This window comes from Protopterus annectens, chromosome 1.part0, assembly GCF_019279795.1.
Source record: "Protopterus annectens isolate FY-2018-M chromosome 1.part0, PAN1.0, whole genome shotgun sequence".
NCBI classification, from domain to species: Eukaryota; Metazoa; Chordata; order Ceratodontiformes; family Protopteridae; genus Protopterus; species Protopterus annectens.
The window spans coordinates 1,226,612,347-1,226,638,037 of NC_056725.1; the positions used below are offsets into that span (position 1 = coordinate 1,226,612,347).

The 25,691-nt window shown below is 39.5% G+C and overlaps 1 protein-coding gene across 1 annotated transcript in view; it reads left to right on the forward strand.

Annotated features, from left to right (window-relative positions):
* WDR35 (WD repeat domain 35) overlaps positions 1 to 25,691 on the forward strand; it is a 2,872,164-nt gene that overhangs the window by 1,963,988 nt on the left and 882,485 nt on the right. Inside the window, exon 20 of the mRNA XM_044065775.1 lies at positions 7,143 to 7,346. Coding sequence (XP_043921710.1) covers positions 7,143 to 7,346 — 204 coding nt within the window. The remainder of the gene's footprint in view (positions 1 to 7,142; positions 7,347 to 25,691) is intronic.

Consider the following 25,691-nt stretch of genomic DNA (forward strand, 5'->3'; position numbering starts at 1 on the left):
ACACACACACACACACACACATGTATAAATAATAGACAACTGCTTTCTTAAAGGCCTATCATTCCGTAAGTGAGTACCTTCCTTACTAGTTTCTCACCAGTATTTCATGTAATTACAATTTTGATATTTTTAATTTTTTTACATTGGTGCCCTTGTTTTATCATCTGGGTATTCTTGCCTACCATTGTTGGTAGTTTTTCTGTCTGGGATTTTTCTTGTTGTTGACCTCATTTGATTGAATTCTTGTAGTAAATCTGGTAAATCATTTGGGTTCAAAATATGTGTGGCTTAAGATCACAAGATGCCTAATTTGAACTCTCATCCTAAATGTGTTTATTGTTTAGGAGCATCTCATTTAGAAGAAGATTTTCCTGTTTGTACAGCTTTTGGGAAGCATGCACTTGTTGAGTGTTGAAACAAACTAACTCTGAAGGGTTTAATCCCTTTGGGAGATTCTTCTAAATCTGTTTCTTCTGCTTCTGGAGTTCCCCCATCCAGGAAGAAACCTTCAAAAAGGTGCAAGGGGTCAAGAGTGACAAACCCAAGGAGAAGGGCAGAGAGGCAAAAAACGATCCCCTGAATTGCTGTCCTTCCTCATTTATGTCTTCCACTCCAGCAGCTGAAATTCCCAAGCCCTTGGATCCGACCGCCATCCAGGGTCTGACATCTGTGCATTTTATAAATCCTTCTCAGCAGGAGCCAAGGTTTACTCCAGAGCCAGTCTACCCTATACTTGCTTCTCCTTGTCTTCATGAGACACCCATACACAAGGCTTCAAGACCTCATTCTACATCTTCTTCCTTTACATCTACCAGAAGTCTCTCCGAGGCTTATGTGACTAGAATTCTGAAGAAATTCCTCAGGGCTCAAATTCAGTTGGGAGTTCTCCTGGCTGCATCTCTGTCTTCCACTACACCTGCGAGCTTTGGGCCGTCTCCCATCCCTGTGGCTATTCCTACTTTAATGTGATCTCCAGGTATAGGGACCTTGGATCTGAGTTAATAAGAATCTTTTCTGTGAGATCCAAAGTTGTGGTCATCTTTGACTCTGGCATCTTCTCTGATCCAACTGGTTCCATTTTTCGTGGACCCAAAGTTTCAGCACCAAGTCTAAGATCAGGGGATTGACTCTAAAGTTTTCAGAGCCATCCTTTAGCATTGGGTCTTTTTCAATAGCTTTGCTCCAGCTTTGTTCTCAAAGCAGGATCAAGGAGGTTCCCTTAGTCAATCTGGGATTGTAACTTCGGCTCCTATTGAACTCAAAACAGTAGAGAGAGCTTTCTCCAAGACTGATATTAGCCATCTCTACCCCTCTGTTCCACCTGCTTCTCAACTCACATCTCTGGATCCTGATCCTACACAGTTTATTCCATTGGGAAAGCCAGTTCACACCAGCCTTGAGACGGTCCTCATTCAGGGCACCCTTCATACTTCCAAGTCTTCTCCTGAACATCCCCCGTGGAAGCTCCTCAGATGCACAAGTCTAAGAGGATACACATTGACTCTCCACAAGAGTCCTGGACAGAACACACAGATTTCAGTGAGGGGAAGGGTCCCACAGCTCACCCTTTGAGGATCTCTCATTTGGGGAAATTCTTAAACTTTTGAGACAGACATGATGTTGGTCTTCCAAAGTCCATTCTTCAGAGGAATCTTTTTTTTGTGAGGCTTTTGTTACTAACCCAGCTACTTCCTGGATAGTTCCCTCAGCTGATGAAATGGTAGACTTAATCTCTCACCAGGTGTGGAAGGAACAAGACAATTCAGAACCAATCCCCAAAAAAATGATAAGTATTTAGTTGCCTGTATAAACTGCTGTCATTGGAGCAAGGGCCCAGCAGTGGATGCCATGGTTGTAGCGGCAACCACTAAGAATGAGCTCACTGAGGAAATCTCATCTGTCTATCCACTGAATAGAGAGTTTAAGGCTTCGGACAGATTTGGGAAGGAAGTATGTTTATGCATCAGCTATCTTTTGCAGTTAGGTCGATTAATTATTTGGCACATTACAAAGTTTCAGAGGGACTTGACAAAGGAACTCAGTAAGTCCCTCTCCGGTTCCATTTCTTCTGAAGACAGTAAAAATGTAGATTTGCAATGGGCCATCCTTCAATAACTATTGAAAACCTCCACATAATTAATTTCCAACTCTACAGATATTGTTTCAAGAACCACTGGCATGGACATCACAAGTTGGGAGACATGCCTGGGTGCATTTGTGTGATTTTGTGGAGCCTTTTAAGATGTCTTTTATCAATGTCACTTTTGATGGCTTGATCTGGTTCAATCCTAAGATGAAAGATATACACTCTAGGAGTGAGAAGGATGGAAAACCTCTTCTGCTGTAGCTATACAGTTTTCTACCACAAGAGAACTTTTTCTAAAAAACAGAAAAAGGTTAAGAAAATGTGGTTCTTAAAGTCCTAAGGTTTCTCCCAGGACTCAGCCACAGATAGATCCCCCCCCCAAGGCAGAAGGAAGTGTTCTTGTAATAGACATCACAGTGGCAGAGGAGGACCACAGAATCAAGGCTTCAGAGGTTTTCTCACAAAGAAGTTTTATCAGTGCTCCTGAATGGTTGCCCAACCACTGCACTCTGAAAGCATTGGGGAGGGGGCACTTGTCTTTGCACCCAGAAGCCTGGTTGTCCATCACTGAAGATGTCTGGGTATAGACAGCTATTACCAAAGTTTATTTCATTCTCCTTATTCATCCACCCCTCTGGTAAAGCAACTGACCAATGTACCATCCAGTCAAAGAGGAGCAGCAGTAGAAATAAAAAAAGCTGCTAGACAAGAGAGTCATTGAAAAGTTATATCAGACATGCAAGGATCCAGAATTTATTTGAGATTTGTTTTGGTGCCAAAAAAAGAATGGGGGCTTCTGACCAATTTTCAGCCTCAGTTTTCTGAACTATTGTATCAAATGTTCAGACTTCCAGATGGTCTCAGTACTGTCCATCTGTCTTCTTCTGAGGAAGGATAGTTGGATGTGCTCAGTAGAACTTCAGGAAGCGTGCTACCACATGTAAATGAACAGAAGGTTTCTTCACTACTGGCTGGAAGGCAGTTATTTTCAGTTCAGGGCTCTGACCCATTGTTCTCCCCCCCCCCCCCCCCTTGGTGTTCACTAAATGCATGACAGTGGTTGCAGCTTATCTCAGGATGCAAGGTTCTGGGTGTTACGTATCTAGACAATTGTCTCCTCACTGCTTCTACCTGGCTTCTTCTAGTCCGAGCCAGAAACTGTCTACTCCAGCTGTACTCCAACATGGGGTCTGCAGTGAATCACAACAAATCTCATTTCTCCCCAGTACAGATTCTATAGTTCATAGGAGCTCGCTTGGACATTATAGCTCTAATAGCAAGGCTACCATAAACAGGATATCCACCTAATGGAATTGGGCAGTATAGCTTCTTTCTGATCAAAAACTACCTGCTAGACTAGTCCTACAGCTCCTGGGACTGATGACATCTTCCGTTTTCCTGGTTCCCTTGGCAAGACATTATATGAGAGTGTTGCAGTGGACATTGGCAGCGCAGTTGTCCATCAGGCATAAGCCCATGTCTTTTTCAATCCACCTTATGAACATTTGCAGAGATCATGTAATTTCAGAAGTATCTCAAGGCTGAACCTTTATCGCTCCCTCTCTGTCAGCCACAGTAACCACAGATGATTCCCAGTGGGGGGGGGGGTGGCATTACATTGGAAAAATGGTTCAAGGCACATGGTCTCTGTCAGAGGGCTATCTTCATATCAGTATCTTAGAGATGAGGGTAGTTCTGCTAGCATTGCAGGCCTTTAAGGATGTCCTTCCTCTAGGGGTGATCTCTAGCCAGACGGGCATCAAGTCAGTAGTCTGGTACATTAACAAACAGGGAGGAACATGCTCATTCCCACTGTGATGAAAAGTGATGAGTGTCGCAGTGGGTGATATCTTCTGACAGCTTTTTGATAGCAATGCACATACCTGGGAAGTCCAGTGTTTTATTGGACAGGTTGAGAAGATCTGTTCTTCCTCACAAGTGGTCTTTCAACCAGATAATAGTGAGGCAAATCTTGCGTCTTTATCAACTTCAAATGCATCCAGTTCATTGCTCTGATCCCTCCAGAGGGGGAGTCACCAAGGGATGCTTTCAGCCATGAGTGGCCCCCTGATCTTAAATGCATGTACCCACCAACTCACCTAATCTCGAAGTTTCTCCAGAAAGCATTACAAGGCAAGAGCACAGTCATCCTCACTGACCCTTACTGACCTCGAAAGATGTGGTTTCCCTTTCTCTGACCTTATCTGATTCACCCTCCTTGGGTTCTGGATCTGATACAGGCCTTCTCTCTCACCCATCTGGAATGCTTCATCCAGGCATTTGTGCTCTGAAACTAATTGCATGGTTTCTCTATTTCCTATGATGTTTTGTCAGTCCTAGCTTTTCTTCCCATGTAGTCAGCATTCTCCTATCCTCTCAGAAAGCTTCTACTAGAAAAGGTTTTCCATTTGGGCTTCTAAAAGACATTTAGATTCTTTTTTAGACCCCATACCAGCAGTATTGGATTTCCTTGCTTCCATTTTCCACAATGAAACCAGTTCTACCACTGTCAGAGTTCAGCTAGCAGCGATTTCAAATTTTCATGTTTGTGAGAACCATTTCATTGGCCTGTTTTAAATTGTGTAAGGCCTTCCCGAGAGGCACATTCCTCCTTAGACCTCCTATTAAGGATCCCACTCCTGTCTGGGATCTTACTGTACTGCTACAAGTATTGACTCTATCTCTATTTGGGCCAGCATCAAAGTGGACTTTAAGTTTTTGACAGGGAAAACTCTCTTTCCTGGTAGGAAAAAAAACAAGACTCCACAGCTGGAAGCAGAAACTTTTAATCATGGTGCAGTCCATTCAACTCAGCACACAAGAAAAGTTCTGATGAAGCCTGACATCTGTTAGGTGAAAGAGCTTAACTGGTACTGTTATTTTATCTTGTGTTAGATCTTATTTGCTGTTGCCAACTGTTTCAACCTTGTATTGGGTTGATTTTCTGCTGCTACTGGCATTTTATTGTGTGCTGAGTCGAATGGACTGCACTGTGATTAAAAGTTTCTGCTTCCAGCTGTGGAGTCGTGGTTTTTATTCTCTTTCTGGTAGCTTTTACCTCAGGAAGGAGAGTATTGGAACGCCAGGCTCCGTCTTGCCAACCTCCATATATTTTTCACAAAGACTGGGTGCCTTTGCATACCATTCCATCTTTTTTACCCTGAGTAGCTTTGGAGACTTCTCTCAGTTAAAGCATTAGTCCACTAGGTCTGATGTGTCTTTTTCATCTGTTCCCCAACTGATGGGTCGTGGATCTGGCCTTGGCCACTTCATTAAACTTTAGGCTGCATAGCTCGAGCTCCTCCCCTTACCAACAATCTCCTCCTCCCCTCAGCTACCTCAAAAATCATTTGCCGCTTCAGTGTTTAGACATAGTCACTGTTTGCTCGAGCAGGTATTGGTCAGATAAGTACATGTTTGGCCTATCTTAGTTGCCTTTTTTGTATTTTATGCTTCCCCATTTTTCCTTTAAAAAAAAAATGTTAAGTTTTTCGAGGATTTAAATCCTGTATTTGCTTGCCAGTTGTAGCATGAGGCCTTAAGTCCTTGTATTATCTTATCATTGCTGGTATTTCTGCTACCATGTTTTTGTTTTTCTCTTATCTATATTCTTGTTGTTTTTGCCATTATGTCCGATAAACCAACCTGATTCAAGAAGTGCTCCTCATACGAGCACAAGATTCCAAACTCAGATGTTCATTCTGAGTGTGTATACCTCCTTGGAGCAGGACATTTGACTACTGACTGCGAGATATGTGCTGGCTTTAACTACAGGGCTCTAGTGGAAAGGAAAAATAAGTTAACTCTTAAAGTCCTACTGCTTTCAACTTCTTCGTCTACTTCTGGAGCTCTATCCTCTTCTAAAAAATTTTCAGGAGAGGTAGCAGAGAAAAATAATCAATGAAGCATTCCTCAGCTGTCCTCCTTCAACTTCTTTGCGCTTGGCTTTGCAATAAGGGAGAATATATGCTTCAATGCTAGATGTGCATAGACAGTTGCATTTCTATCTTAATTAGACAAAAATCCATCAGGAAGTCAGACCAATTGTTTGCATCTTTCTTTAAGGCTAAGTTGGGCCAAGTCAATTCAAGTGTTACCTTAGCAAGATGGTTAACTAGCTGTCCTTCCTAGGTTTATAAGGATAAAGGTTTGGTTCTAATCAAGTAACTGAAGGCACATTTGACAAAGTCTGCCTCTACTTCTGCTGCGTTCTTTTCTAGGGCCTCATTTGATGTCATTTGTGTCTTCTGCCACCTGGTCTGTCATACCTTTATTTCTTTTCCAGAGATAGGGTGGCTTTCGGTTGTGTCTTACTCTGAAAAACCCTTCCACAAAACCAATCTGGGAATTTAATAGCTGGGGACTCTGTCCCATCAGTTGAGGAACAGATAGAAAAGATATCAGATATGAAAGTTGTGTACTCATCCTGACAATGGATCTGTGTTGTCTGTTCCTGTCCTTCCTCCACTTCCTTCCCTTCCTCCCTCCCCCTTATTTTTCATGGAAGAGTTCCCCTTTGACCTCTGATATGACCCTATAGTTTGCCTATTTTGTGGACTTCACACTGTTATTGCAGCTCTCTTGTACTACATACATTTGTTTTTTTTCTGCCTGTCTTTTTAGTGATATGTGTTTGTGTGTGTATGTATGCATATGCACAAACATAACTTGCTTGCTTTTAGGATATGGTGGGCAAACTTGATCTGAGGCAGTGTTGAGGATAGGAGGGGATTATGAGTAAGGAGAGGAGCCTGAGCTATAGTTCCTAAGTTTAAGAAAGCAGCTGAAGTTGGATCCGAGGACGGATTCAAAACCCATCAGTTGAAAAGGACAGAAACAGACAACACAGATCCGTTGTTATGGTGGATGCATAACTGTCATTTTTACATATAAGGGCTTCAAATGACCCACTCAGATTAACAGCATAGTATGAACCTGTGAACTTATAATGAGGTACGTTTTCAAGATATTTGCTTCTTTTGTTCATTAACATACTTAATGTTGCTTAACATAAAGGTAGATTTAAAATGTTGACAACTGTTTGCCTTTTCTGTAGGCGTTTGCTAGCAGAAGCTGCTCTTGAGAAGTTGGACCTGAAAACTGCTGAACAAGCTTTTGTACGTTGTAAGGATTATCAAGGAATTCAGTTTGTAAAGCGTTTAGGCAATCTCCAGAGTGAGTCTATGAAAACTGCAGAGATTGCAGCTTATTTTGGCAGATTTGAAGAAGCTGAAAGAATGTACTTGGACATGGACAGAAGGTAAACCATATTTGCAGTTGTGTTTGTAGCTTATTATTCATTAACTGTTTAAGTTGACTGTTTATAATGACTCTTTCAAACATATTTCAGGCAGGGCAGGATACAGACTGACATTGCATTTGTCATTTTCAGTGGCATGGAGGTTAAAGCTTTGACTGTGATGCAGAGTTTCTGGGTTCAAGCAGCAGACCCAGTAGATTAGGAACTTGATGGGTGAATTAGGACTGAGTAAATGGAAGGCAACTATCCTGTACTGCGGGAAGAAATAAGGTTCCTCACCATAGATGTATCTTCTTATGAAGACCAGAAGGCTATCCCTAGCCATATGTATATGTACTGTGGCTTGTGTAGCAATTGCATGCTGGCACAACAAAAAGTACTGTCCTTGAGATGCCACCATAAGCCCTTATTATGTGTAGTGCACTTTTTGTATGCAGGGTCAGATGTGCCGATTAGGATGCACATATTAAAATCCAAGACGGTCTTATACCATGGCCAGTTGATATCCAAAGCTGATCCAAACCCTTACCCCACTCCTTTCCCATTGCCTTTATTTAACTTGAGGTTAACAAAACATATTTATCTTGTGAAAAAGGAAGCTACCACCATGAGGTGCTATGGAATATTAATTCCAGGTGAGTCAGTGTGATAGATCTGTCAGATTTGTCTGGTTAGGGCATGAATAGATGCTACCTTCAGCAAGTAACAGTCAGTTTCTGTGTATGATAGAACAGATATACAACTAGCAGAATTTAAAATCTGCGTGTGTGTTTGTGTGATAAGTCAAAGTAAACTTTATTGTCATTCAGATCAACAAACGCAGTGTATCACTGGATGAAATTTTGTTACTTCAGCATGTTCTATATAAATATGTAAAATTATTGTAGGAGATTTTAGTTAATAATCCATCTATAAATTGAAAGACATACACTACTGTATATATATATATATATATTATATAATATATGTTTATATATATATTATATATATATATATATATATATATATATGTATATATATATATATATATATATGTGTGTGTGTGTGTATATATATATATATATATATATATATATATATATATGTATGTATATATATATATATATATATATATATATATATATATATATATATATATATATATATGTGTGTGTGTGTGTGTGTGTGTGTGTATGTATAGATAATAGGTATGTCTACTGAGGGCTTTTGACCCGGAAATGTGGAATAAAGCTACCACAATCTTGAAGTTTTTAAATGAAACATTAACATTTAAAGAAGGGACAATAACCGTAAAAAGTAGAGTTCTTTCGAAATACTAGTGAGGACAAAAACAATGAGTTACCTAAACTGAACAACTGTTGGAATGTAGTTGTTTTCAGTGTTTTTTTAACTCCTGTACATGACATTGATCATACCTCTCAACTGTGCCTTATGGGAAGTGTTCTACATTTTGAGTTTATAAAAAGTCCATGTTCCACTCTGTTCCACATGGTAAGAATCTGTCATGCATACACTATTAAGAATTTTTAAACTGATATCCATAGTAAATGGTACTGAATCATATTATTTAATCAAAATAATTTTTTGTAAGTACAAAGTACCATATTTTCAAACCACGAACGTAACGCAAACAAAACACTACACCACACAAACACAAATACACCTACCTGCCGACACTGCAAAAAAACAAACCAACAAGCACAACAAAACTAACACACAGACAAACAATCATGCTAAAAGCGGGGGGGGGCTGCACCCCCCACCCCCCTACTTATATGTACTAATTCCAAGATCGCACTCAACACACAGACATATAAAACTCACCACTACACATACTCACACACACTAAAATCCCTACTCAATACCCTTACAAAAACACCACTTACCTCAAACTCCAGCTAAATCCACAAACTGCACCGCACATCACATTTGCGAACACATAATGGCGAATGCGACATTTCTGCATTTGCTATTATATAGTTTCACGTAACTGCCCTTTCGACTTTATAGTCTCGAAATACTGAAATTCAACATTTCAGTATTTAGATATTATAAAGTTTAACCATATATATATATATACACACACACACACACACACACACACACACATGTGTGTGTGTGTATATATATATATATATATATATATATATATATATGTGTGTATGTATGTGTATTGTGACAGGTCCCTACTCCAGGCCAGCAATCAAGGAGACTCAGTCCTTCCCACTGACTCTGGTGAGGGATGGTCACTAAGATCAAAGATGGATTCATACAGTATTTTTACATGCAGCTGTCTGCACCAAGCACAGTTTCCCTTAAGAGCATACAGGGAGCATGCTCCAGACTTGGGGCTGGACTCTTCTTCTTTCTCCAGACTCGCACAAAACTCCACACTGACCACTTTGGAGCTCTGTGTCCCTGTTCCCAGTAGCTGACACACATACTTAGATATTTGAGTTTCACACACACATACACAGCTGGGAAAAGCTGGCACAGATTTACTGGCTATCCGTCTTTCTGCCCAGACTCTGGGGTAATCATGCTGTCACCAGTCAGCTACCTTAAGGCTCTTACAAAGGATACCCAATCATACTGTGTAAAATTAATACTAATTCAAATGGTAGGGTATGACAAAAGCAGCAAGACTTTCAGGAGTGGCCACAGTTTCACTGAAATAAGCATAAGTACTCTCAAAATGTTAAAAGTAGTCTCTAAAGGACCAACCACAATGAAAGGTATTAAAATATTTAATGATAAATAATAAAACAGAAAACAGGAGAATAATGAATACAATAAATAACAGAGTTTCAGCTACAGAGATATAAAAAATAATACAGTTGGATAGTTTCTCACAGATATAGAAAACAATACTAAACCTTTCTCACTAAATGTCTTTGAACCAAACACTTAATCTCTTTAACTTCTCCCAGCTAATAAACTACCTTACCAGAGCCAGTAAAGGCAGCTCCTCTGGCACTACACTAGATTGGATCTTAGCGTCTCATCCCATCCTAATCTCAAACAGCAGAATTATACCTGATCCCCTTAGCAGCCACCTACCAGCCTATGCCCTCCAGTGTGCCTCTGCTGTCCAAATACAACATCAGTACATTCAGACACATAATCTCACCAACTTCAATCCACAGACATTTTCCAACTGTCTGAAAAATTGATTTGGGCCCCCTTAAAGACTTTGCCTGTGGACAGTGCAACTAATTACTTCAGTAAAACCTTCCTAGACTTACTAAACAGCCTAACCCCTCTTAGAACAAAAAGAATAAAGCCAAAACCATTCATTGTCTATCTAAAGAAACCAGGAAACTAATGCACCTCAGAAACAAATGTTGGAAGCAATACCAAAAAAATAAGTTAACAAACTCTCTAATCGAATTCAAACAACTCCACAACTCAGTGAAGAAACTAATAACTAAAGACCGTAAGACTTATTACTCCAAACACCATTCAGAACATAATTCTAACCCCAAAAAGTTCTGGAATTGTATTTCCTCCCTTCTAAACCTTGGTAGAAAAGACAATCCATGCCCTAACCCAAACTCCCCAGACCATGAAATTGCATCTAATTCTAACACCTTTTTTGTTGACAGCATAACCAAACTAACTGCAAACTTTCCCATCTTCTCTCCCTCTCATAGTCCTTCATCCACTGCTTTTCCCTGTAACACTCCACCTTTTAGTCTTAAACCTATCTCCACCGGCAGCATAAAAAACTCCTCCTTAAACTAAAGCCTTTCTGCTGTGCTCCTGATGATCTCCCTCCTTCCTTCCATAAGATGGCTGCAGACAGCATTGCCCTCCCCATTTCCATTCTTATCAACAGGTCCATCCAAGAAGTCTGTGTCCCCTCACTCTGGAAGAAAGCTTTTGTCACCCCTCTCCACAAAGGCAGCAATAACACAGACACTGCTAACTTCCATCCTATAGCTATTCTCTCACCTCTTTCTAAAATTCTCAAAAACTGCATTCATCACCAACTTTTGCCATACCTAACACATAATCATCTTCTTACCCCAACACAACATGGTTTCAAGCCAGGCCACAGCACTACCACTGCTCTTTTGTCCTTCCTTGACATTGTGCTCGCAACTCTGGGAAAACTGTATCCACCCTTTACTTAATTCTCTCCAAAGTCTTTGACACTGTCTTACATCCTCTACTCTTATCTCAACTTTCCTCCCTCAATTTCTTTCCTTCCTCCATAGCTTGCTTTACAAGCTATCTGTCCAATAGACAACAAGCTGTTAAATGGAAAAATTCTACTTCCTCCTTTCTCAACAATCCCTTCAGCATCCCCCCCAAGGGTCTATTCTCGGTCCCTTACTTTTCAATATTTTCATTATTAACTTTCACAAATCCATAGATAATGCTACACTGATCCTGTATGCTGATGATTTCACGATCATTTGTACAGCAAACTCTTCCTCTGAACTCCTTCAAAAAACCCAAACAGCCTTCTCCAATAAGAAAGTTGAATACTAAACAACCATGTCACTCTCAGTGCTAACAAAACAAAAGTCATGATATTCTCTCCCTCGAGAAATTTCATCATAGACAAAAGCTCCTTTAAAATAAAAAGCCTCAATAACACTCGAATCAAAATTGTACCTCACACCAAACTACTCGGAGTCACCATTGATGAACATTTAAAATTCGATATCCACATCCAAAATAATACAAAAAAACCCACCAAAAACTAGGTCTGCTGTATAGACAAAATCGCTATCTATAACAGCTTCTACCAGATGTACTCTAGCTTCCTCTTACCTGTTCCCCTCTCTTAAGTATCATGCCCCTCTACTTACTCATCTCCAACTTAGCCTAAAAAACAAACTGGAAGCCTGCTGTAACAAAGTCTGTAAACTTGCTACATGGACCAAATACTCCACCCATCACTGCCATTCCTTCCACACCCTAAACAGGCTTGAGCTTCCTAATTAGCTGAAATTCATGCATCTCACCACTGCTCACAAACTCATATTCCAATCTCCATCGGCCACTCTCTTTCATCTGTCTTAACCCCTTACCTCCCCAGTCGTACTCTTAGACCTGAAAACCAAAACCTCCATAAAATCTATAAACCCCTATGCCTTCCTGGCCAATTACTTCTATCACATTCCTTAGCTAAACTATGGAATCCTCCCCATCCCTCTGCTGCACTCACAACCACTCTAATTTCAAATCTCTCCTTCATTCTTACCTTACCTCAAACTGGGACTGTTCCTGCTCCCCTCCTACCTAAATTTCACTGTTGTCTCTTTCAAACCTCCATTCAATCTCATCTACTATCACCTCTGATCATTAACGTTATTGTTAGAATAAAACACTAAACTTGTATAAACACTTTATGACTTGCACTTTTAATTATATTCTCTGTATTACTTTATCTATATTTTAGCATGTGTTTTTTTAAACGTATACTCCCTGATTTTGTATTTGTATTTTAAACTGTATATTTATGCTTTTGTATACTGTATATTCCATATTGTACTTGTGTTATATTCTGTTAACTGCTTTTGAAGTTTTTCTCCTCAGACCTCCACTGAAAATGGGCTCTGCTTGGCCCAGTAGACTTCCCTGGTCTTCAAAGTGGAAATAAATAATAAATAAATAAATTACTGTTCCCTGACTACTTACTAAAACAAGGCAAGCTGATGTGTGCATTTGAAAGCAAAAGCCAAATGATGTTTCTCTTTATCTGTGTGGATGTTTAAGATATATACTGGCAGAAATCTTTCCTGTTGGGATCCAAAGTGTTGCTGCGAGAATTCCAAAGAAACCAGATGCTGGTTAGAGGATGACATCACCTCTGGTCACCTGACTCTGGTACACATGTATTTTATTTTTTTTTTTATTTTACATTTGTTGACCGGGCTAGTATAACTGGATATGTGTCCATTTTCAGTAGAGGCCCGGGGAGAAAAGCTCCAAGATGCATACAAAAAAGAAGGAGAGATAAGCTCTAAGACAGATATAATAAAACAGTATAAAAGGTTGCAACAGTCAAACTTAAAATCTGTTGGTAATATAAAGTACAGTACTCATAGTAAGCATAACTCAAGTAGTACATGGTAAATATACAAAAATATGTTACTATTTACATATATACATTAATTTTAGTTTTCATGACATAGTATTTGGTTTCTTAAGGGTAAGTCTGTACAGGCGAGGAGACTGCATTAGTGTGAGGGAGGGAAAGTTAGTCAGGGTTGGTACAGGGGCATAACCAGTGGGTATGGAGGAAAAGTTTTAGCTTCTGTTTAAAAAGAATTAATGAAGCCAGAGAAATGAGTTCAGTGGGTTAAAGATTCCAGTGCTTTCCAACAGCATTAGAGAAGAGGGAATCTCCTGCCAAGTTGTTGCTTTTGCAAGTATTGATCAGTATTTTGTTTGAGGAGCGTAAATTCCTAAGATTGTTGTATTGGAGTGTTAGTGGGTTGGTACAGGGTTTTATGGGCTATAGTAAGCTGGTAAAAAAGAATTTGGTTTGGAAGTTCAAGCCAACCCATTTGCTTTAGATTAAGACAATGATGTGTTCTAAAAAGAGAGGCAGTTGCAAATCTGGCAATATTATTGTAGGAGACTGCCAGTTTATTTAGGTTGTTCTTAGAAAGGTTAGTATAGATAGGAGAAGCATAAAGTAGAGTGGAGATTAAGTGAGTTCTGACTATAGCGGTCCTGGCCACTGGAGTAAGAAAGGGTTTGATTCTATAGAGGGATCCTAATTTTTTGTTGATTGTTTTAACTGTGCTGTTTATATGAATATCAAAGTTAAGGTTGCTATCTATTGTTATACCTAGAAGTTTGGTGGTAGGTTCAGGAGATATGAAAGTGCCATTATTGGATGTGAGAGAGAAATTTATTAGAGTGGACTTTCGGGTTGGTGTGAACAGCAAAAGTTTAGGTTTTTTTGGTGTTTAGGCGAAGGCAGCATTTAAAAACCATTGTTCTACAGTAATGAATGCATTTTGGATAAGGGACTGTAGTTCAGTTGGAGAAGTGGCTGAACAGATTATTGTAGAGTCATCGTTGTATTGAATGCAGGTGGTTTGAGGAATTGAAGAGTGAAGGTCATTGATAAAGATTGGGGAATATATATATATATATATATATATATATATATATATATATATATATATGTGTGTGTGTGTGTGTGTGTGTATGTATATATATATATATATATATATATATATATATATATATCAATGTATGTGTGTGTACATATATATATATATATATATATATATATATATATATATATATATATACACATATATATATATATATATATATATATATGTTTACCATCAGAAGGTCGAACCAGACCCCATTGAATGATGGGATCATTGACCCACTTCCGCGAAACCGACAATGTCGAATTCCGACAATGTTGAAATATGACTTGCTGTAAACCTTGGAACATGGGTCAAGATGGGGGCGAGATTTGTACTTCAACAATGTCGGGTTCGACATTGTCGCCGTTCAGCCTCCAGACTTCGACTGAAGTCTTCTGATTGTCACATATATATATATATATATATATATATATATATATATATATATATATATATTATTTATTTATTTACATTTGTTAACCAGGTAGTGTCCGACTGGGCAAGTAACCCATTTTCAGCAGAAACCCAGGGAGAAAAGCTCCAGAACAGTGACAATTAGTTAAGAGTCCAAGTAGTCATGAAGACAAATATTAGCAAAAATGCAATTAACATAGTTACATAAGAAAACAAGTAGTTTTTTTGTCTCTTTCGGCTTTTCCCGGTTAGGGGTCGCCACAGTGGAACTCCGGTCCGCTAATGATTAGCAGTTGATTTTTACGTACCGGCTTGCCAGGCCTGATGCACAACCTTCAATGATGGTACGCCCATTCACGCATGTTCATAAGAAAACAAGTAGTCACAAACAGAAATATTAGCAAAAAATGCAAATAAAGTTACATAACAGACAATTTAGTCATGAAAACATATAGTATAATATAATACAGAGATATACAAAATCTGTCAGAGAATAAGCAAATCAGTTTGCAAAAACATGGGATTAAAGCACTAGCTGCTTAAAGGTGCTAAGAGAGGTACATGAGAAGGGAGTTAGGAAGTAATAGGCGAAAGAAACTAGCCAGGAGAAATACAGGGGCACAGCCAGTTGCTACTGAGATAATCTTTTGTTTTTTTTTTAATGAGGAGATGTTGGGATTGTTTTGGGTGTGCTGAGGAAGAGCATCACAGACCTTTGCTGTTTTATAGGACTAGAGGGACTGCCCATAATAGTTGTGAGACTGGCTAACTTTTAGCATTAGTCTTTTGGAAGACATAAGGGACCTGCAGTTAATGTTAGGTTGGACCAGGCTTGAAAGTGCAGTGCAGTTACTGGGGTTGTGTATGACTTTATGGGCTAAGGTAAGATGGTTTGGTGTTAACAGGTTGGCAAGTTCCAGCCAGTTGAGTTTTTGAAGAGTGAATCAGTGATGAGTTTTTTGGGGTTGATTGGCAGTGAATTTAGCTATTTTGGTATTGCAGGCCTCTGGGTTATTAAGGTCAGCCTTAAGTATGTTGATGAAAATATGTGAGCAGTACAGTAGGGTAGATAGCAAGTGAGATCTAGCTTGGTGTGTAGCATACGTTTTGGCCCTATGTAGCTCCCAGTTTGGTGTGGACTTTTTTGATTGTTAGGGAGATGTGTTTATGTTACAGTCAAAGACTTTCGACATGTCCAGGAAAATTGCTGAGACTAGCTGTCCTTCATTTTTGAAGTAATGAACAATATCAGTAAAGGTTATTAGTGCTGTGTTTGTACTATGTTTAGGTTTGAAGCCGTGCTGAAAATTGTATAGTAGGTTGTTAGTGGTGAGGTGATTCATGAGTTGTTGGTGTATACATTTTTTTCTAGGTTTTTGGATATGGGAGAGAGGATGGCAATGGGTTGTTAGTTTGAAATATCTCTAGAGGGACCGCCCTTGTGGAGGGGTATGATGTGAGAAAGTTTTCAGAGGTGAGGCATATACTGTTCTGAGATAGAGCAATTGATTTGAATGGATATGGGGTAGGTGATGGATGGAGCAACTACTTTTAGAAATCATTGGGTAGATGGTTGGCAGCAAGACAGCAGGGTTTTAGTTTACTTAGGAGTTTTTTATGTAAGTAGATTGAATGGCTTTAAAAGACAAAGAGTTTTTGTTCTCAGTGGTAGGGGAGGGGACTGTGAGTGGTTGGATTTGTTTGCTGTCTAGGAGGGAGGTGATATAGTTGATAAAGTGAGAGTTGAACTGTGAGGCTAAGGGCTGAGAGGTATTAGATGTGAAGAGAGCAGGGGTGATGGTTTTAATAGGGTTAAGGAAGTAGATGATATTTTGCCAGAACTTATGTGGGTTGTGATGTTGCCTTTGTTGGCAGGTTAGAAATTAAGTTTTTTTTTTTTTTTTTTTTAATCTTTGATGACGTTTTTTTAGCTTGGTTTCTTAGTTGCTGATATAGGGTGAAATCACTTTTGTCTTTGGTGGTATGATATAGTACCACGGATAGCCCTTTGTTTAAGTAGAAGTTTAGTGTAATTAGATAGCCATGGTAATTGTTTGGATTTGTGGCACATTTTCCTGGTGGGGGCAAGATTATTTAAGATGTTAAGGAATTTGTTGTTTAAGTATTCCACTGCAATATCAAGTTGTAGGTTGCTTTTTTAATGGAGACCAGTCACAATGTTTAAGTAATAGATTAAATGTATCATGGGAGAAGTTTTTCTTGCTATAGTTGTATTTGAAAGGAATGCAGGTTTGGATTTGAATTCTTTTCTTGACTAGAAATGTAGGGGCATGGTCTCTTAATGTGACTGGTAGGCAGCCAGCTTTGTATCCCAGTTTTGGCTTGTTGGTTAACATCCAGTCAAGTAATGACTGATTTTTGGAATGTGTATCAGTGCGAGTGGGACAGCTTATAGTTTGGGTAAAATTGTATAGGTTAATAAAGTTGGTAGGGCAGTTAGAGGAGCAGGAGAGCTGTCAAGGTTAAAGTCACCAAGGATAATAGTTTCTTGACTGAAAGAAGAGGCAGACCAAAACAGGAGGGATTCTATGCTGGGAGTAGGTAGTTATGATATTAATGGCTTTGTGAGGATTAATATGTAGACGTGAAATTAGAATTTCAGCACTGGGGATGTCTGGGGAAGTACAATTTCTTTTTTCTATTTTAAGAGAATCTTTAAACGTAATTGCCACAACTCCACCTCTTTTGTTTAGCCTACCTTGTCTTATAATATTGTAACCATTTGCTGTAATTTCAGAGTCTTTGACGTGGGACTTTAACTAGGTTTCAGTTATGACAGCTATGTCTGGAGAGTAGGTGGCATGGAATACAGTGATTTTATTTACAAAGCTTTTGAGTTTGAAATTAGTTACTAGAAGGTCTGAGTTAGAGGTTATAGGCAGTGAAATACATAAAGTTGTTTCAGTGAGATTTTGGTTTGTTGTAGAAGAAATGGAGTCTGGGAGGAATTGTTGATTAGGGGGGTAGTCACATTTGGGGCCTGGGCTGGGATGGATATCACATTGGAGTTTAATATGTGTTAAGGAGTGCAATACTAGCTTTTTAAGTTTGGTCATTAATCGGTTATACCTTAGTGGACAGCCGAGGGTTGGTGGAGTGTATATGTTTGAAAGGGAAGATAATAGTGTTGTAGTTTTAGTATAGTTGAAGGCTGATATGACTATAAGGTTTAGAAAGAAGTTGAGGAGAGGTGTGTGAGTGTTGGGGAGTGATAGTGTTTAATTATATAATTATGGAAGTCTGTGGCATTATAGGATAGGTAGAGAAAGCATAAAAGCATTGTGTAGTAATGTAAAGAGTGGTAGAGCACCATAGTGGGAGGAGATGAAATTATAAAATAGGGGAAGTAGAGTAGGGCGGCCACGGTGGTGCAGTGGTTAGCATTGCTGCCTCACAGCAAGAGATTCTCCGGTTCGACCCTTGGCTGGGGTGCCTTCTGTGCAGAGTCTGCATGTCCTCCCTGTGGTCGTGTGGGTTTCCTCCGGGTGCTCCGGTTTCCTCCCACATCCCAAAGACATGCTGCATGTGGATTTGACACTCTAAATTGGCCCTAGGTGTGAGTGTGGGCATGTGTGTGCCTTCTGGTGAAGGTTGGGCGCCGGGCTGGCAACTCGACACCGTAAAACTCCACTGCCAATCATGAGCGGACAAGGTGATCCGCTGTGGCGACCCCTAACCGGGAAAAGCCGAAAGAAGAAGAGAGTAGAGTAGTTAAGGAGCTGTGGTTTGGCAATGGTTATAGAGCTGTGAGAATAGTATTGATTGGGCGAAAGTGAGTGTAAGACTATTGTGGTAGGAGGGGTATGGAAAGAAGTGGAAAGTGTGAGGATTGGTGAATTTCTTAGGGGTGTGGTTTACGTTGGACCAGATAGTGTCAGCGCTCCACCAAAAACAATCAGTAAGGTATGAAATGACTTTACGTTTTTTTATTTGTCTAGTTGTATCTGTGGAAAAATAAAAATCTTTCGTCTTGAAAGCAGAAACACTGTTTATGGTACGGGCCTTATAGTGAAAAAATTAAGTATGTATGCACTGCTCTTAAAATCAAATTAGTAGCACTGAGGAGCCTTTTCTGGCAATGTGAGGTACTATACAGGGCTGAAATAGAGATAAGCTGTTGGGGAGGTACTAGTTCCTAGCTGCTGTGCTGCACGGGGAAAAAGCCACCATGATGCCGCTGTTTACAATCGGCAAAATTGTCGTATACAGTAGAAAAAAAAATCAACACAAGTCCTGAAAAGTTGCTTGAATTTTTTGCTTTGAAAAGAGTCAAGGGACACCTTTCTCTTCACCTGAAGGCATGGATGGCACTCAGATCAGACAGGTAAATAATGGAGATTATATCTAGAGGGCTACTCTGTTCCTATTTTGGAGATGGTGAAAAGCCTCCCTCACATCCCACTCAACAGTTTCACCCCAACAGAAAATGGGAGCAATACAGGAAGTAAGAATTCTCATTCAGAAAATAGACGCCCAAAAGATCCCACCAGACCAGAAAGGATCTGGGTTCTACAACAAGTTCTTCTAGGTATCCCAAAACGCAAGACCTCAGACCTATTCTTGGCTTAAGTTGAATAAACTGCACTGTGAAGAAGGAGTAATTCTGGATGGTCACGGTGTAGTCCATCCTGCTGTACATCCAGAAGGCAATTGTATGCGCTTTATACAATTTTCAAGATGCATACCTAGTCATCAAAATAGTGAAAGCATAAAGGAAGTTCCTATGCTTCTAGGTATGAGCCAATTATTATCAGTTCCAAACTGCCATTTTGGCCCCTCCGTAGATGTTTACCAAATATATGGTCCCAGTCGTGGCACATATGTAACTTCTAGGAGTAAAGATTGTCCCTTACCTGGACAACTGGTTCATAGCTCCTCTCACTATGGAATTACTCTTACTGACAAGACAGTACTTTGGCTATGACTGTGTTTGGGGATCTAAGTCAGTCTGCCAAAGTCTCACCTACTTCCAACTCGGTCCATTGATTTCATTGGCTGGCAGTTGGACATGGTCAAAGACAAAACTACACCCAGACAGAATTGCTTCCATTGTCAGTGAAATAAAAAATGGCCTACAATCAAGGTTGCCACCATTCATTCTTGCTAAAAGCAGAATAAGGCCATACACCCCCACATCACCTGTAACCCTGCTCATTCCCACCCCCTCTCCTGACTACGTTCTGCCCATTTTGTGATATCACTGTGGCATCAGAGGACAGGAATGCCCTCTTTTTCTGTTGCCTGCTTTCAGCCGATTTACTATGCTTTTCTGTAAAAAAGTATAGTAAATCAGCCAATTTAACAAACTCCGATAGTCTGTTTGCTTTTTTGAAACAGAATACTGGAGTTTGTACAGTGTTTTCCGGACCAGCAGAGAATCGGTTTGATTTCCGGATAGTCCAGAAAAAAACAGGTGGCAACCCTACCTACAATGGCTGTAGTCCTAAAACTGCTGGGACTTTAAGCCAAATCCATGAAGATGGTCTGTTTTACGAAACTGAACATGAAAATTCTTCACTGGACTCACAGGACTCAGTGGGCCAAGCACTCACACCCATGATAGACACAATTAAGCATTCAAAATGTTTGCGTAAAGAGTTCGTTATGGTGAGAAAACTGCAGAATCTATCAGTGGGAACCCTTCTTTCATTCCTCCATACTGCCATGGAGATGATGGAAGCATCCATTTTGGGGTTTAGGCATTATTTGTACAGGGCAGTGCAGAGTACATGGTTTAAGGACAAGGCCAGATTGCACATCAGTGTGTTGGAGATGAAAGTAGTCCTCCTCATGTTATATGCATTTTAAGACTTGCTCCTCGAGGGTGCAATTGCCATCCAAACAGACAAATTGGCAATGATGTGATACATAAACATGGCAAAATATGATCTTATCCCCTTTGAACAGAAGCCATGAGGATATGTAGAGGGACCTCCTGGTTGCATTGCTTTCTTGTACAAGTATCAGGGACCTACAGCGTGATTGCGGACAGGTTGAGAAGATAAAAAGAAATTATGTCTTATCATAACGTTCCACCTGTATTGTTGATCCTCGTTCAGTCATTACGCATGGGTATCGGTTCTGACCTCGGAACTGAGCTGGCCATTTTCCAAGCTCGCGTCAGCTTCAAACTCTCGAGCTAAACTCTTACCCATAACCCCCCTCTCCCTGTTACCTCAGATTGAGTTTGAAAGTCAAAAGAAGGTAGAGGCTACCTCTGGTCAAATAACCTAAGAGAAACGGATGGTGAGATCCACTAGAAGCCACTGGAGGGGGAAGGAGGGAAGGTCGTAATGACTGAACGAGGATCAACAATACAGATGAAACATTATGGTAAGACATAACTTCTTTATCTGATATTGTTAATCCTTGTTCATTCCTTACGCATGGGACAGAGTCCCCAGCTACCTCTATTCCTGGGAGGCTCTCATGGAAGGACATTCCTGAGCACCATAGAAACGAAAGATGCTCTTCCCCTGGAGGCCAAATCCAAGTTGTAATGATTGATAAAGGTATGAGGTGTAGCCCAAGTTGCAGCTGCACAGATGTCATGTAAAGAAGCTCTGGCATGGAAGGCAGCAGAAGTTGCCACTGACCTTGTTGAATGAGCTTCCATGGTAGTAGGCAGCGAGATATTACGTTGTGTATAAATGAACGTCACACAGTCCTTCAACCATGTAGCTAATGTGACCTTAGCAACAGCAGATCCTAATCTAGGTCCAAAAAAGGCCAAAAATAACTGGTCAGATTTACGAAAGGACCTAGTCCTGTTTAAGTAAAAACAGATTTGCCTGTGGATATCTAGGGTATGTAGGCAAAACTCTCCTCTGTTTGAATGATTGGGAAAGAAAACTGGCAGTTCAATGGTTTGATTAATGGACATTTCAGAGATCGCTTTTGGCAGAAATGATGGATTAGTTCTCAGAGACACTCTATCTCTATGGAAAATCAAGTATGGACTCTTGATACATAAAGCTTGAAGCTGGCAGAAGTAATGGCGACCAAAAACAAGGTTTTCCATGACAAATGCTTGAGGTCGCAAAAAGAAGCTGGTTCAAAGGGTGGCATTGTCAGAGCTTGTAGAACTAATGATAAATCCCATGGTTGAATAGGTTCTCTAAAAGGTAGCTTCAGATGATTCACCAGAGCAACCACAAACGACCAGCAAAAACGATGGTAAACCCAGATAGTAACAAATCCTTTATTAATCAAGATAACATATTGAAAATATGTCAGTAAACCAGACCGGCTTCGGCCTCACAGCCTTTATCAATGGTATACAGAAATAAATTTGTTAAAAAAGAAGAACTGGTACTGGTTATATTTATAGTCCTCCCTGTTAGACCAGAAATCATTGGTATAGCCCAACCTAGTGTTTGGGATGTATAAATGCCCAAAAAAAATGTTTTATATAAATAATCAAGAACAGTTCATATATAAAATGACACCAACAGTTAAGTATTAAATGATTCCATAATACTATAAGCAAATATGAAAAAGTTATGTAAATTACATCTTGTAATATAAATATAACCTAATAATGTAAATACAAAAAATCAATCGAAGCCTAACTAGAGGTTATAAAAGTGTATTCAAATATTGCAGTAATCATAAGAAGGTATTATAATAACATCTCAGTGCTAAAGTGTAAATTGGTCATCCTAGTCACTAGGACTATTTAACAAGACAACATAAGTACCACCATTCAGAAAAAGCCAAATAAAACAATATATAACATATATTAATGTAAATAGATGGACAAAGCCTCAGTTATAAATGGTCATTCAGACCAGGCGGAAAAAGTGCCCCAAGCTTTGTAATCCAATATTGTTCTTTTCTATTCAAAATAGAGTGCCAACCTTGTTGATGGCTACGATCCCCTACAATTTTGTCAATAACCATGAACTTAAATTGTGCATTGGAATGTTTGATGGTGTGTCTATACAAGGCATTAGTTTCCTTCTTATTTCGGATGTCACTCTTATGTTCGGTCATACGTATTCGGAGGGATCTAGATGTTTGGCCCACATAAAATGATTGACACTGGCATGTGGCCAAATATATGACCCATGTGGTGCTACAGTTGGCAAAGACCCTGGTCTGATACACCCATTCAGTATTAGCACTAGAAAATTCCTTCAATGTGTAGACCTGGGAACATGAACAACAATGGCCACAAGGAAAGGTACCTATGAGTCTATCCCCTGTTAAGGTAGTCTGTTGAGAGATAGCTCCTCCTCCTTCCTTATGTTTATAGTGGGAAAACAACCCCCCCTAGAGTTTTACCCCTTCTGAAAGACATATGACATGTTGTGCCTAATAGTGTTCTTAGTTCATCATGTGCCATCAATATATTCCAATTTGAATTCAAAATGTCCCTGACCAGCTGATGGTTCCTGCCATATGTAGTGACAAACCTTATTGTTGAATCCTGATCCTTATTATTCAACTTTGTATATTGCAATAATGTTTGTCTATCCAAAGAGTTACTCCATTCACTGGCCAAAGAGATATCCCTCATTTTGTATCCCCTATGTTTAAATCTGCAACATAAGTCATTCCTAGCTATTTCGAAATCACCCCCTGATGAACATATGCGTTTCATACGCATGAATTGTGATTTTGGTATATTGCGGATGGTGTGGTAAGGGTGCATGCTGGATGCATGTAACAAGGTATTATATTGAGGGTATTTACGAAAAACTTTGGTACTTAAAGTATGATCCTCATTACGGTATACAGTAACATCCAAGAAGTTGATGCTGTTATAATCATATGTTACTGTAAATTCGATACCCCATACATTATCATTCAAATACTGAATGAATTCCTGTAAATATGTAATGTCTGCCTTCCACACCATCCAACAATCATCTAAATATCATCTCCAGATATCCATTTCAACAATATAAATATTGTGTGATAAGTCATAGATTAAGCACTCCTCAAAATAGGCCATAAAGAGGTCAGCATATATAGGAGCAAATGAGGCTCCCATTGCCGTACCTTGAAGCTGCAGAAAACACTCGCCATGGAAATAGAAGACATTTTTAGTTAGTACATGTTCCGCCATGCAGATAAGCAGTGTGTTGAAACCCGGTGGGTACATTTCACATTTTTCCAAACAATATTGTAGTGATTGCAGACCAGCCCAATGTGGAATGCTTGTGTATAAAGATTTCACATCAAGTGTGCACTTAAGCCAATCCTGTTCAAGTTGGGTGTCTGCTATTATCTGAAGAAAATGTGTCGTGTCTTTCAATCTGGCCCTAACCAATGGCAATAGTGGCTTAAGATAAAATGTAAGAAAAGCTGAAAGTGTTTCTGTTAATGATCCGATACCTGACACTGTGGGCCTGCCCGGGGGTTTTGTAATAGACTTATGTATTTTGGGCAAAAGGTATAAGATCTGTTTTTGTGGATCCTTGACAGTAAGATGTTTGACAGTATTAGTTGTTATGATACCTTGATCCTCTGCTGTCTGTAAGAACTAATCGATTTCCTTCTTGTATACCAATGTGGGATCTATAAACATTTGCATGTAACACCTACGGTCTGCCAATTGTCTTTTGCCCTCATAAAGGTAATCCCCTGTATTCATAACCACAACAGCACCACCCTTATCTGCAGGCAAAATGGCTATATCACGGTTTTGCTTAAGTTCTTCTATAGCAGTTTTTTCCATCCACTTGAAAAAAGAAAATGTTCTTGGCGTAATGAATGATTCAGCCTAATAGGCCTGATTCCTCCTTTAACGCTGAGACGAAATATAAATCCAAAAAAACAAATCCAAAAAAAACGACTGTGAACAAGCTGTTTTCATATATATCCAAGTACTCAGTCCTTATCACATAATAAACCCAACGAAAAACCAGTATTGTTGATACCATATGTACGAAAAATGCTGAGCTACCATCAGGAACCACCAGCGAGGCTGAATGATCAGATGCAACTGAAATGCTTCTTAAATAGTTCTTTTCAGGTAACACCTCTCAAAGATCTTCTGAGTTTAGATTTTAGAAATCTGATTTCCAACCACCCATGAACAAATACGTCTCCGTATTTCAACAGTCAGTCAAAGATTTACATTTTCATCATCACGAATCAAATATTTTAGGCCAAAATATTTCTGCCATGGAAAAAACTGCTATAGAAGAACTTAAGCAAAACCGTGATATAGCCATTTTGCCTGCAGATAAGGGTGGTGCTGTTGTGGTTATGAATACAGGGGATTACCTTTATGAGGGCAAAAGACAATTGGCAGACCGTAGGTGTTACATGAAAATGTTTATAGATCCTACATTGGTATACAAGAAGGAAATCGATTCGTTCTTACAGACAGCAGAGGATCAAGGTATCATAACAACTAATACTGTCAAACATCTTACTGTCAAGGATCCACAAAAACAGATCTTATATCTTTTGCCCAAAATACATAAGTCTATTACAAAACCTCCGGGCAGGCCCATAGTGTCAGGTATCGGATCATTAACAGAACCACTTTCAGCTTTTCTTACATTTTATCTTAAGCCACTGTTGCCATTGGTTAGGGCCAGATTGAAAGACACGACACATTTTCTTCAGATAATAGCAGACACCCAACTTGAACAGGATTGGCTTATGTGCACACTTGATGTGAAATCTTTATACACAAGCATTCCACATTGGGCTGGTCTGCAATCACTACAATATTGTTTGGAAAAATGTGAAATGTACCCACCGGGTTTCAACACACTGCCTATCTGCATGGCGGAACATGTACTAACTAAAAATGTCTTCT